Source organism: Thunnus maccoyii, chromosome 12 (genome assembly GCF_910596095.1).
Source record: "Thunnus maccoyii chromosome 12, fThuMac1.1, whole genome shotgun sequence".
Taxonomy (NCBI): Eukaryota; Metazoa; Chordata; class Actinopteri; order Scombriformes; family Scombridae; genus Thunnus; species Thunnus maccoyii.
This window is the reverse complement of record NC_056544.1, coordinates 11,451,980-11,466,905: the sequence shown is the minus strand read 5'-3', so window position 1 is coordinate 11,466,905 and position 14,926 is coordinate 11,451,980. Positions and strand designations below refer to the sequence as shown.

Here is a 14,926-nt window from a genome sequence, read left to right as displayed (position 1 = left end):
CCCCAAGTTCAACACATCTGAGGATAATCCTGGGCCCAAGAGCAGTCCTGGCCAGAACAGAGTGTACATTCCTGTGGCGGCACTCCCGCAGGTCCTTGAGTGGGGTTGATCAAGTTCATCAAGAGGCAGTTCTAGTGGGATGTGAGACAGGATCCATTCGTTTGTTATAACTTGTTCCACGTTTACGTTTATCTAGACAGGTCTAATAGTCTGCTCCGTCCACTGGGTCACTATGGAAAATACTGCATAATAAAGCATACTTTCCTGTGGGCTTTAATGTCGAGCTACCTCCCTCTAATGGCAGAGTCAACCTAGAGTCTGTTTACAAGTTTTCTAAAGCGGCACATGCCATATCCTTGACAGAACTCACATATGAGGCTTCCTCTCTGATGACTGTACATGTGTCATGTCTCTACAGCCTTTAATGGTACAACTCTCAACATGGGAACCTTTGTTCATCTTGTGATTTTAGGAAGCTTTTTCCTCCCTCCTGGATTCATCTCCTTGAATTTTTGTCAAGCCAAACAAAGAGAAAAAACAGAACTTTTGGGGCATTATGCCAACTCAGACTCCAACCAAGCCATCTGGAGTTCCCTTTCTAAATGGGGCTGACAACCCCACTGAGGAGGAAATCAGAGGAGGAACTCCCAGCTAGAAGAGTATGTAAAACATTGTGTGTGCACCTAGAGATAAGCCGGACTGTCATTGTTGTGAGCAATAACCTGATATGCATATCAGATCTACAAGAAGACTGTCCGCTCTGCTCCTGGCTGAGAATAAGGTTTGTCTCCTGGGGATCTTCCTCTTCAGGTAGAAAGCCATAAGCAACTTGCTTTACAAGATCTTTCAAGGTGATACAACGGGTCATGTATCATGTATGACGGAACTTATAAAACAAAATCTTGAATCAAATTCATTCTAGTACAATAAATTCATTCTGATTTGATTTTCTTAACACACGTGACATCGTCAGGTTTAAACAACCTGTGGCTTTAAATGCCTCTCCATAAACAATTCCTCTGGCGCTGCATCAAAACTGCACTACCAACTTGTAAACAGGCGAGCACATGGCTCTCTTTCTGGAGAAGGAATACATTGGAAGGCTTTTTAGTACATCAACATCACAAGGGTCGTGTCTATGACAGTGTTGCTTTTTACCTGCTGGAGTATAAACACTGACAGAATATATAAGGCCTAATCATCACAATGCACAAACCTATTTTCCGATGCTTCTTGTGCAGAATTTCAGCCGTGGCACATTAAAAGTGATGAAGCTGCGTGCTGTTGTGTTTGCCCTGACGTGATGACAATTTATATCAAGTAATTTTTTTACATTGTAGCCTATTGAAGAGAAAGGCAGTCGACTGGTTTCAGTGATACACTTTACTGCACCTAAATAAAAATTTGTAAAGACAAAATGATGGATTTAAAATTGCCAATGCTATTATTTGGTGGCAGGAAAACGCCAACTTAATTGTTTAGATTTGTCTTTTATTTGTTACAAAAAGTTAAACTTTATGTTCTCTTCATAGGCCGTGATGCCTATGAGCTGCACTGGATCTTGTCTATACTTTTAGGCATTACTGGCTACATCCCAGAACTTATACCCACTCATTATACAGATTAATACTAATACTGGCAAACAACAATACATCCAAAAAGACCTGCACCTCTTTGATCTCACTACCATATAGTAGTGTGTAGCTTCCAACATTCAATATGTAGCTGATTAAAACTATGACTGTAGTACCTGTAATTGTAGCATAATGTTAACTTCTATAAAACATGTAATTTTATTAACATTAAAATTCCCTTTTATGCTAATCGTCTGCTTACTGTATACCCTATTTCACTCTGGTAAGTTTACTAATGTGCACTGTCACTGTTCCCACACATGCTCCAACTATGTCCAAAATAAATCCAAATCTGTTTACCTCTGACGTGCACTTGAACTACCTACGTAATCAGACAAGTCTGTCTGCATTCTTTGGACATGTGAAAAAAGGTGCAGTACACCCATTCACATATAAAGAAAGGCAAAAAAACAGACATGTAAGCAACACCAGCTTGAATGTTGTTGTGGAGAAAATCATAAGAGGCTTGTTTGTCTGATCTTTTATAGTGATAATTGTTCAGCAGTGTGACAGAAGGGAGAGCACCGCCTTAAGCAGCACACTTTGTTGGATCATATGCTTAAAAAGCAAATATTCTTCTACCTAATTTAAGCAGTTCAGTAACAAAAATATATCATCGAGCTCTGCTGAATATTTGCAAGCCAAACCAAGGCATCAAATGACTTTATAGGTAATATAATTGGAAGAAGGTGCTGAAAAGTTGTGTAAAAATGTGTATGAACAAACACATTTTACATAAACACAACAATCTGTATTTAAAGGAGTTGATTGATTGATCACAAATAAGTAGTAACCATTGAACCTTGAAAAAGTGCCCAGTGGGCAGTTTTCAAACCAACATGACACATGCGCTCATCTCACTTCAAAGTTTAAAAAAGAGAAACAATAACTTGAGTTAATGTGTCAATAATGTGACCACCGAGATGTCACTAATGACACTTAATCATTTAAAGTATATGGGGGAAAAACCTGAGAATAAAATGAAATATTTGAAAGTAACACCCTCAAATCCCTTTGAAGAGGAAACAGAGCCTCAGTAGGTGAATGTACGTAGGAGCAGTTGCTCTAAATTCTTGGTGAGAATGATGAAAAATAAACAGCTGGAGTATCACAGAAAAGACACTGATAACACTCAGCATCACCGACTCACAAGGCTCTGGAGATGCGGCTGGTCAGAGTCCCCAGACTCCAGGAGTGTTTGTGGGCTGACGTTGGGCCCTCCTCGGGTTGGTCCTGCGTGGAGGGTCTGCAGGACAGCCTGGGCAGCTGCAGGGTGCCTGAGAAGAGCCTCTTAACAGCACATCTGACATCTTGGAAAGGCTCGACGCAGACCGCCTGCTCCGAAGAGTCCCACTGTCTCTGGAGGGCAGAGGAAACTGGTTTATTACACAGACTACGATGTAATAAAACTGAAATAAGAAGTCATTAATCAGGCAATGACAGAAAATTGTAGTATGTGATTGATAGTAATTACAATATTATATTTACTTATTATTTACTTAGTTTTTTTTCCAGATTTTTCGCAATATGATACTTTGTTAATCAAAAAGTTTTGTACTCATTTTAGTGATTACCTGTTTACTCACTGCTGACACAGCTCAGTCTGAGCTCTCTCACTACTTCCTCTTAAAAGGTTTGTATGTCTTTTTCATTGCTATTCAGATGAATGACATAACTGCAATGTTTGACAACCTTTTGAAGCTCAGTGATGGTAAAATGTAAGACTATATCCTAACCTACTTGAACAGAACTCGGCACACCTCTTTCGCTTTAGACACAGAGTTGCTGTGTGTGAATATTTTCTTGTAAAGTCGACCACTGATCATCTTCTTTTAAAGTTGGTTAAGAGCTTTGTTGAGTTTTATGTCTCAGTGACATTAACACCGTCAATACGGATACATTTAAAGCATTTTTCTGACAACAAAAATAAATGCTAAGAGGGTCACAGCATGGAACCAGCATACAGTAATAATATGGAGTTACAAAAAGATTAAATATCTCACATCACAGCAATACAAACATAAAAAGTCAATAATACATAACGTGTGAACTGTAGATTAATAATAAGAGGAAAAGCCAAAGAAGAAAGTTACTAACGTGTTTGTCTTGGATTTCATTGACAGTGAAAAGTGAATATTCTCTTCCACATTTATACAATTAAATGATTCAGAAATAAGTAAACTGAAAAAGGTCAAGCTTCGCCTTTGTTTAACTTCTTGAGGACTCCCTCTAAGAAGACTAGGAAAGAAAAAAAAAAGAACACTTTCCAAAGAGATCTAAAGGTACGTTGCAGACAGGGCTGTTTTTGTGCTGTTGCTGAAAATGTGACGAGCCTCGCAAAGCCCACTTGTGCATTATTTTTGGAACGTTTTATCTGATTTCAGGTCCTGAGACCCACACACTATCACCTTGGACACAATAGACGGTTTTCACAGTGAGATAGTGTTTGGGATTTAGCTCTTAGGGCATCGCTCTCTCAGCGTCAGTGTTGAGGGAAAACAGATAAGAGTCTTTGTTTTCCGCTGCATCCCGTGACCTTATCTCTCCATCTGCTAGGGAGTTCCACCTTTCCATAAACAATTGTCATCACACTCTCTCGTGTTTTATTGTTGACCATATCTGACCAAGCTGACCAAGACACAGAGCGGTGTTGTTAATTTCCTGTATTGCAAACTTCACTCATGAAGGGACGTTTGATTTTCTCCTGTCATTAATTGATTGCTTTTCTCAGTGATACTTTATTACTGGTGAATGGATATAAATAATGAATGCTCTTTGAATGGCTGACAAACTAATTTTGTTTAATGCAATAAACATGACAGATTAATTACTTTATTTTCATTAACCTGAACTTGCTATTAGATAGGGCTTATTTTAACATGCGGAAGGCTCCAGGAACCTTCTCCACAACTGTTTGATAAAGGTAAAAAATCACAGAACAACACATAAGAATGTAATTACATAAAATGTACAAGAGATGGATGACATGTAACCTGCCATCTTTGTTTTTGGTACTCTACTGTTGCTACTGTGAAGCCAGCTGACAGTTTTTTGAGCTCTGAAAAGATGTCAGAAAATAAATAATGACTATGAATCCAAGGCCACACACAGAATCCCATTTCACTGTCATACATTTTTTTTCTCTTCAGTATTTCTTAAAGGTTCATTAATTACCCTTACCTCGGTGAAGTTGAAAAATTTTGATGAGTTATTTCTCCTCATACTTTCTGCTACTGTATCATGGGAACAAGACAACTGGGAAGGAAATGCCAAGAGAGGAGGATACAGGAACCACATTTAAGATCAGATATGAAGATCTCTGTGGCACCAATACTTCCTTGGGCTGTCACTTTGTTAAAAACAACTATTTCCCCGCCTCTTCAGAACTCCTAGCTGTCTTTAGTCCAGTGATAAACAGCTAACTTTCTTTTTTCAGTTTGCATCTCAAATTTCTACTCTTGCCTTTTTCAAACTATAACCTGATTAGACCCAAAAGTATTTTTGAAAATGGCAAAAATTCATCTGTGGAACAAGAAAGGATATTTGAGAGTGCATGTGTTAGCTGGAGGTGAGTTGCTGCGTGGCAGGCCATTATTCATGTGTGTCTATCTGACTGTAGAATCAGAGCACCTCATGTATCCAGACCTTCTGGTTAGGCCAGAGTCTGGCTTTGATCAAACTGATGTCAACAGTCTTTCCATGTAACTTTTTTACAACATAAACACAGCTTTGGATAAGAGCTACTATATCTAATATGATTTGTTCTAATATGAGTCTATGTTTAACATTTGGTATGATCCTCAGGAGATGTTGTGAACTTTAATGACCCTGATCTTCTGCCTCACACCCACATGAAAACAGATAAAAAAAAAAAAACATATCAGTTATGACTCATGAATCTCATGTGTTTTTTCAATGACTTATGATCTCTGGTTTGCTTATTTACCTTTACTTTTTGTATAGTGCACTTAGAATCTGTATTCTTTTTTTAATAACATGTTGCTGAACATGAAGTCATCTCTCAGGATGATCATGCAGATTATTTTAAATTCAGACTAAAGGAATCTAGTAAATAATTAATAATCTAGTAAATAATTTGAAATAACTATTTTAAGACCGTAGTATGGCATGGTTAACAGTTCATCATGTACATGTAAGTTGATGTTCGTTTATCTTTCTTTACCTCTCAGAACAAGGGGTGAGTAGTGAGAGTATGAGTTATGGCGCCATCTAAAGGACAATGAGGACACAGTCTTTCACCAATCAGGGACACTTAAATACCAGTAGGCATATCTTTGAGTCAAAATGCTCAAAGATAAGCCCTTATGGTTTCATGGTTTCAGCAGATAATGTTTCAATAATGACACATTTTTCAGAAAGTAAATTGTGTTTATATTTTGCAAATTATAAAGTGAAATGATCATAATTCTTCCCTTTATAGAAACAGATTATAAAATCACAGATTAAAAAAATATTTGAAGACATTCCTCAGTGTTCCTTATTCAGTGGCCACACCTGGAACACAGCACCATAAAGGCATGTGCAGTACTGCTCCTTCACTCATTGTGGCAGTAGCTTTTGTAGTGGTTCCGGCGTTCTCCTCCACAGACCTCCGGCTTGGGGCCCTTAAAGAATAAAAAGCTTGTTAGAGGTCATAGGTCAAGCTGTACCAAACAACAAGTGTATACATACACAGTAAAATGATATCAAGAAATGCAGCACACAGAGTCAAACTCAGAATTGACTGACACTAAATGTACCTTGTACAGGTCGCAGACCAAGACGAAGAGAGAAGACATGGCTTTGTTCTGCAGCTCCTCTGTGTGCTCCTGCATATTAATAAAAAAGTGTCTCAAAGGCGATGGAAACAAGTAGCATTTAGGCACAAATTTACAGCTACAATGGTGGACAAATCAACACAACATGAAAAAAGTATTTTCCAAATAGTCTTTGGAAAAAAACAAGTTAGTTGGTATGTCACCTACACAGGAAGGGTAAACATAAATGTCAGTTGGCAGTATGTGTCAGCTTTAACAGAAATATGACAATCACCAACTTTAATGTATAAAAAAAAGGTAAATAATAACACCAACTAGGTTTGAGACACAGTTTCAAAGAGGTCAAATCGTTTGATATCCTTGTACATTCCACTGGTCACAACAACTGCAAAGTTGTGTGCAGACTCAAAAATCTATATGGTGGCACGCACAAATAAAAATGCCTGCAATGGCAAAAAAGAAACAAGCATGTCAAAGCTTGTCAGCAGGTCTATGTGAATGCAACAAGATGGTTGCTTAACGTCACAAATCTAAGGCATCACAAATAAATCAACATGTCTGTGAATTCAGGGCTGACTGGCACCAAGACCGCACACAGAGATGAAAAATCAGCTGTATGGAGCACAGTACCTGATCATCAATGAGATTAAAAGTATAATAATCTGATGAACTATTGCTCACCTTTTCCCTAGATCTGGAGATATTTATGCTTGGATAGAGCCAAAGCATGACTTCATGACAGTGTTTTGTAGAGGGTATAGTCCTAGTATAGACAGCTATTTTATGGTCATTGGATGTGAAAATGTATTCAATGGTGATGCAATGGTCAAGAAATGTAAGGCCACCCATGATCCCCACTGGTGCATAAACTGCTTTTAAGCAAATGTAGAAAAATTTTATGAACACCAGAGAGAAAGAAAATACAGAAGGGGGAAGACTAATGCAACTCAATTCAAAATTGCTTCTAATTTTCTGTTCAAGTCTTATTTGACAAACTGAGCTCTCTTTCATTTACAGACTGGAGTTTTGGGGCAGATCAGGTGTTGAAATGATCACTGTAAATGTAACACGATTGGTTTAAAAATGAGCATCAACAGCAGTGGCAGAACTCGGGCGCCGCAGAAGAAGTGGCTTCAAAACAAATCAGCATGAAAAGATGGAAGTTTCTGAAGTCTAGAGAGTTAAACAAACATGTATTTTACCTCTGAGTCAGATTGTAGGTCTGAAGTGTTATACTTCTGTGTTTTCTCTGAGGTAGTTACGTTTTTTTTTTTTTTTTTTTACAGAATGCCACAGAGGTTCATAGGTTGTGCTGCTAAATGCATTAAAACTTTACCCCATTAATGGTCACCCAGGGCACATATTCGTGTGCAGGTTTCAAGCCTTCGGTCATCAAAGCATTCTGATGCATCAGATGGTTTCCCAGATCCCCCTTCACACAGCTCATGACGCTGTCCCAGTTCAACTTAGGGTCGAAGAGTTCTGCACACTACAAACAACAGTAAAATGAAATAATCACAAATCAACTTCAATAGTGAAGCAATATGCTGTGGAAGTGAATATGATTAAAGAGATGGTTGGAGAGATACAGGCAGACGAACAGATCAGCCAACTGACGAAGTAAATGCACACACACACACACACACACACACACACACAAACATGCAAACACACAGAGTTTCTTACAGTCTTGGCTGAATTGATGACATCACTGGAGCTTTCCATACAGTTGATTATCCAGGGGGAAGACCGAGATATGTTCATTACACAAGTCTGAGGGGAAAGGGCCAGAAAACACACATGAATAACAATCATTTACAACTGAACCATTCTCTGGGCACTTAGGGCACTTTCACAACATTCAAATTTACAAGAACTCAAAGTGCATTCTCTGGAAGATGAATGGTATTTATTTTTACTAAACTACGGAAGATTACATGGTACCAAATTGTAGTTTTATTATTATTCAGCAGTTAACCCTCTGTGTACTTTACCTCAATCATGTTGCCTAGACACTCCTGTTCTCCATGCTGGCACTCGAACACATACTTCTGTCCGTCAGGTTTCTCCTGGAGGTTAAAAACAATATGATAAATGCAAGGGGTAAGTTAAAGGGGACCTATTATGCTCATTTCCAGCTATATATTTTTATTCTGGGACTCTACTAGAATAGCTTTGCATGATTGGTTCACTTCTTACCTGTGCATTCCCATAGGGCACCAGTGTCACGGCCATGATGTCAGCCAGCATGATCCAGGTGGGGAAGAGCATCCCAACGAAAAACTGTCTGCAGCCGGGACACAGACTCTCATAGTAAAGCCCCACCTCGACAGGGGCTGCTTCCTGACGGGACCTGGTGATGTTAGTCTCAAGGCACTGCTTTAAAACCTGCGCAAAGGAGCAAAAGTGGGGAGGTTACAGCTCTCTGTTTTTTTTTCTTTGAATGTGTGTGTCTGCATAGCCCTTGACAGTTGACTTCATGACCACAATATGTCTAAATCAATATTTAGAGCTGAGGAAGAATTGAATTTTCCATTTGGAGGCAATGCTAGGAGAGGAGCCAGGATGACATTTTTTTTTTTTTTCATTATTTATGTAGGTGTTAAGTGGCATTTATTTTCTTGTCAATAAATCCAAATCACTTACTGCCACAAAAAATCAGCTGTTCAAAACATACAATGCTACTGAGCATGCCCAGCACACACATTTATTTCTGATTGGATGAAACTGTGACGTGGACTCTTTGTTATGCACTGTTTGTCTACTATAAGAGACTGACAAAGTATAGAAAGTCACTTATAGTGTTAAGTTATAAGTTAAGTTATTTCTAGAGTGCTTCTCTATGAGTTAGAGGAAAACCAGTCACCGAGGGAGACATGTTGAGTATGTTAAGGGAAGGTACATTCTTGAGGTTTTACTTCCTCGTTCATATGCTGAATTATTTCATAGGTATTTCCAGCTAAAAAAAAAAGACCCTGCCCACTTCTCCAATCGGTTGCTATCTACATGACTGCGGTAAACAAAACGTGTAACATTACAGCCTACACACAGCTCATTTGGATATCTGTTCCGCTACGTTTCTCAAAGTGACAGTTAATACACAACTATATAGTTATGACGTCACGAATATATTGGACGAGGCGTAGGTTACAACGCTATTAGACCGTTATTTTCTATATCTGCACATCTCAGTGTGAATTATCGCGCTTTGTACCATGTCTACTGCAACAGAAGCTGTATTCAAAAGGACAATTTCTGTTGAGAAGTTTGTTGTCAGTTTCACTAGTGAGAGTATGTTAGCAAAGTTATCTGGTAACGTTAACTTTCTTCAGTAATTTAGAACGGCGGTTAAACAACTAAATGGCGTTTCCCGTAGCGCCCCATCCACCGTTGGGGCTCGGCGATGGTTAGGAGAGGAGATAAGGCTGGGCTCATGTTCAAAATACACATTTCGACACGAAATATGAAGTTGTGTAACAGTTAACGTTTGTCCGAGGTATCCTAAGATTCAGAAAGGGCGTTTTCCGTGTTCATAAAGCAAGAAAACATGTATAAACCTCTCCAAATGCATTTAAAGTCTTACCCCGCACTGGATAGATGTGTCCAGAGATGAGCACCACTGTGATGGAGGGTAGGTGCATGAAGAGAACAGATTGCCGCCGCCGGACTGAATGTGCAAATAAACAGTCAAAATCAGCAGCAGAGATGCCTTCATCTTCAGTTGCAGTGCAGGATTTACGTTTGACACTTAGTGTAAGTTAGCAGTAACACGACAATGACCCACAAACTACTGCATGATACAACTTTAAATACAGCACCGGTGCTTCCCCGTGCAGGCTATCTGCATTTTGATTGGCTCTCGATCATATGATCAAGAAAGCGTCACTTGTAGCTAGCAGAGACACCTCGCTGCTGCTGCTTTGGAGAAGCATGATATTCCACAGATATTAATCTAAATGTCACCGGATCTGTGTGGGCACAGATTTGCAAAAACATAAAGATTTCATTTTATTTGCAGTGGGGGTTTTTTGCTGACTAAAATGTTGATATTTCATGCGAAATAATGTGGTACACAGACAACACACAAAAACATGTTTTTTCACAAATCTAGTGAGGCACTGGACGTAAAACCTTCAAAAACTTTAAACAACAGTTGTTCATTTACCCCAAAAAGCAAAGAGTGATAGTTATGTTTTCCTCTTAAGATTTCATGTTCAGCAGCAGATAAACTGCAAACATATGGATAGTTAAATTGATTTTAGGCCTGAACCACAACTCTCCTGTCATGTACAGTATGTACTGGTGAAAAACAGCCTTGAACATGCTTAACAAACCTGTGAAAGCCATATGTTTTACTCTGGTCAACAAATTGGTCAATGAACTGTTTTTGGACAGATCCAGCAGTATGAGGAAATTGAATTAAAAATATCTCTAGGAGGTGTTGTGATCTTGTGATCAGAACTCAATTTGTTGTTAGTCTTATTTTGTGGCATAGTCTCCGTGGCATGGACAGATCATCTGGCTAATTATAAAGCCCTGGCATGTCTCAAAGCAGTTCCTCAGTCCATAGGTCTTGCTCAAGAGGAGTCATGAGAAATGCACACTACAGCAAAATCATCATAATCCCTTGAACATTGTGAGAGATTTACCTGGTGACTCTCACATGATCTCTCCCTATTTTCCTCCAAAACAAAGTCACAGAGACAACGAAGCAGTCAAGACACATCATGACTCACTCTGCTTCCTGTCTGCTCTTCTGTGTTTGGACTTGGTGTAACAGATAGTATGAAAGCATGTTGAAACTCTATCTTGTGTACTGTTTCAGTTTTTATGTGTAGATAGTACAGTAATTCATCTGTGCTGCTTTTTAAATGTGTATCTTTGCCACATTTACCTATAGTGGTTAATTTGGTTTATACTGTATCAGAAAGTATCAGTTCACTCAATCACAGAACACCTATTTTCTCACCTCTCTTTAGTGGACTCCAGCCATTCAGATAGACGTGGTATTATTAGTCCTGGTTTTGAGATACCTACCGGTTTGAGATTTCACCCCAAAATGATTGAGGCGAATGTTGTGGTTCAAACAGCATTTAAAATTAGGATTTTAAAAAGTCAGCATCATTATCTCTTCTAGAAAAAAAGTTGTGGTCACGCTTTTAACACCACAGACCTCACTATGAACAGTTTTCAACAGAACTGCTTCTTATCAAAGTTGTGGTGGGAAGTGAACAAGAAAAACTTTTACTGTTTGAAGTCAGTGAGAAAAAGTTTTTTTCTTAAAGGGGAACTCCAGTATTTTTCAACCTGGGCCCTATTTTCCCATCATTTTGTGTCTAAGTGACTAATGGGGACTGTTTACTAATGTGTCTAACCAAGTTGAGTTGCTGCAGGAAGACAACAGTGGAAACATGAATGATGCTCTGTTCCGAATCACATACGTCTACTTTTTACTTTTAGTACTGTAGCTGTCCTTACAAAGTACACACTGTTGCATGCAGTATATATACTATATAGTAGTATATATACTACTTTGTCATAACATTGCACCTTGAACTGTGGTCCTCTTGCTCATACATCCGTCGCAGTCTGTAGTGCAAAATTTGAATATTGTCGACAAAATGACCGGTGCTTGAATGTGCTGTCATCTGTCATTGCACTAGCTTCCATCATTGCACTGTCACTGTGCTGTCATTGGTCTGAGCTCTCTCAGTGGCTCAGTCGATGTGACATATCTTCTGCTGTGCAGAGGATTGTGGGTCAGAATAGCCAAAAAAAGCATGCTCGCTTGCTTACTGCAAAATGCGACCAGAGGAAGTAGAACATCCTGATACTTTTGGCATACTGCATTTAACATACTCTGTATTGGGACATACTAAATCTTTTTCTGGCATACTACGTAGCATGGTAGTATGGGTATTGGAACGCACCCTGAGAGTTGGAAAGAGGAGTGAGTGTATTTAGCTCTTCCTGCAACAACTCAACTCTCACCAGCAAGACTTCTCATTGAGTGAGACTTGGTTAGACGCAATAACAAACAGACCGGATAAAGTGAAAGGTAAAGAAAAGCGTTTTATTTTTCTGTAGCAATCCATTCCGAAATATTTACACTTGTAATAACAATCTGACCCCGTCAGTGGCAAAAACAAGCACTTTTATTGGACGTACATTGATGGGTGCAATTGCCCCCAAGGATTACATCACAGCCCGTTTTGCGGCTGCTGGCTAAAGCGTTCTTGTTCAATACTGGACCAATTTCAAAAACTGTTGATGGGAAAATAGAGTCCAGGTTGAAAAATACCAAAGTTTCTCTTTAAAGGCACCCTGTGGAGTTTTCTTGTAAACAATAGAAAAGTTATGTTTACATTTAGAGTTTTTTTTTACCAAAACCCATTGTATGTATCCTTGAGTTCTCTCCTTGTTGAATGCATTTACTTCCTCTTAAAACATTTGCAAAGTTTAAATCAGTAATCATTCTTCACTGCCTTTGTTGATGCGTCACTATTTTTGTCGGTGCTTTTATTAGCAGAGCACACATGCAAGTGCTTCATTGTGCACATGAATGATACAAACAAAACAGAGACCTACTCCTAAAAACACTGCTCCATAGCACTACTAGTGGTCAAAAACTCCATAAGGTACCTTTAACTTGGGTGAGCTGACCCTCAAAACTGAACAAGGGCAATGGAATAAATCCCTGTGTTTTGCATATATCTCATCCTAAATCAGTAGTCTGGCACTTGGAGTACTGCGCTGTAAATGCACTGTAAATGATTTTAGATACATTTTAGAGTTTTATACAGTATGGTACCTATCTACATATGTGGTGATTGGCTCATTAAGTATTTCATTATCAAGCAGTGTGAAAGCAGGGCAGGCAGACAAAACCCAGACAGAAACAGACTTCATTTTATATATATTTTATTGTCTTTTAAAATCATTGCATCAGCCTAAAGAAAGAACCGTACAGATGAAAGAGTACCTGTCTGTGGACAAACACAACTCTGAAGCAAGCTGTACACGATAAAGAAAGAAATGTCGCATCTGAATTAAGACAGACCAACAGAGGGACGATAACACAAGAGTAGAGAAGAAGAATAACCATCTTTTCGTGCATAGGGGTTGGGCACACCACAACCAATAGGCCTCTACTGGCTGAAACAACAGTGCTCCCTCTGAGTTCAATTGCACTTTGGTGTAGAGTAGCTTTATCTGACTGCCCCATTCATTTCCATTCACCATTTTTGAAAGAAAGAGTAGACCACATCATTATTAACTATGTGTTAAGAACCGTGTATCTGTTACTGCTGCTGCTGAGGCTGGTGATACACTAGCTCACTTGTCGGGCAACACGGTGGAGCCAAGATGTTGCAATGTGATGGCGTGTCTTTAAGTTCTTGCTGCTCTGTAACGTTGCCCGTGTCGTTGCCAAATGAACCACAGCCAATCTTGTCTGCAATGTTGGATCTTGAATATGAACTACTATACACCAGTGAAAAATACTACAACATTCACATCAAATTATTAAAAAAATGGCAACCTTTTACGTCAGAGTCTGGATTGAGAGGTGAGGGTGTAGTACAACTGCAGATGGCGATTTACATGCAGAAAAAGGGAAATGAAAGTGCAGCTGTCAACATTATTATATTTTACATGGAAATCTTGCACAAGCTGAGACTATAATGGAGGACCTTTGGTCTTAACCAACCAACTGAGCAATTGATTCACCTTTTCATTTGAGTATCACTTGCTGTGTAGTGCAAAATCAAGAATATGATGCCTCTTGACAAGTTTTTTCCTGAATTTCAAACCTTGTTTATGCGGTTGACTTAACCCAAAACTGTGCTCAAGAATTTTTCACCAAGTGACAAGCTTTTCCTGTTATTCACAAGACTCTCTGAACTAAACATTCAAATGAGTCGTACTGAAATCTACCATAAATGGCAAAAGATGCAACAGCGTCTCAAGTTAGGATTCAGTCCTGCATATACAAGGCTCAGTGTAAGTAGTCAGCAGGTAAAGAAAGTCAAAGACTAATGATGCATTAGTATGGAAAAAAAAAAGAATCTTGTTGAACTATATTGTTGAGTTATTGTTTTGATATTGAGGGAGCACTGTTCTCACATGTAAAAATAAAAAAAAGAGAAACGAACAGAAACAGAAAAAAAACAAAAAACAAACCCAGAACAAGCAGTCATAACATTTTCAAGTTTAAAATGACAGAGGAAATAAAGAAACATAGATCAATCTATCACAGCCACTTTGAGGGACAGACAGATTGATTCTCAAACGCGTATTTACTATTTGGTTAATTACATATTGTAAACATTTGTATTTTTTTTTTCTGTATGGAGGAAAAAAAATTCAAGCTAGCTTATTTTTTTCTTTATAGGCTCTGTAAGGTTATCATCAACAGATATAAACAAACAAAAACAACCAACACTTGGACAGACAAATCTATCAGCTTTTTTAAAAAGCTTAATTACAAAAAAAAAAATACTCAGGCACCATAAA

The 14,926-nt window shown here is 38.6% G+C and overlaps 1 protein-coding gene across 1 annotated transcript; it reads right to left on the bottom strand.

Moving 5' to 3' along the window:
- Positions 1-6,002: 6,002 nt before the first annotated feature.
- Positions 6,003-10,248, bottom strand: ifi30 (IFI30 lysosomal thiol reductase). Its single transcript, XM_042428492.1, has 7 exons — positions 9,996-10,248; positions 8,612-8,800; positions 8,407-8,481; positions 8,099-8,185; positions 7,749-7,901; positions 6,395-6,463; positions 6,003-6,259 (listed from the first exon to the last, which is right to left on the bottom strand). The coding sequence occupies exons 1-7, from the start codon at positions 10,125-10,127 to the stop codon at positions 6,191-6,193; spliced, it is 774 nt and encodes a 257-aa protein (XP_042284426.1). The 5' UTR covers positions 10,128-10,248; the 3' UTR covers positions 6,003-6,190.
- Between the last annotated feature and the right edge of the window lie 4,678 nt (positions 10,249-14,926).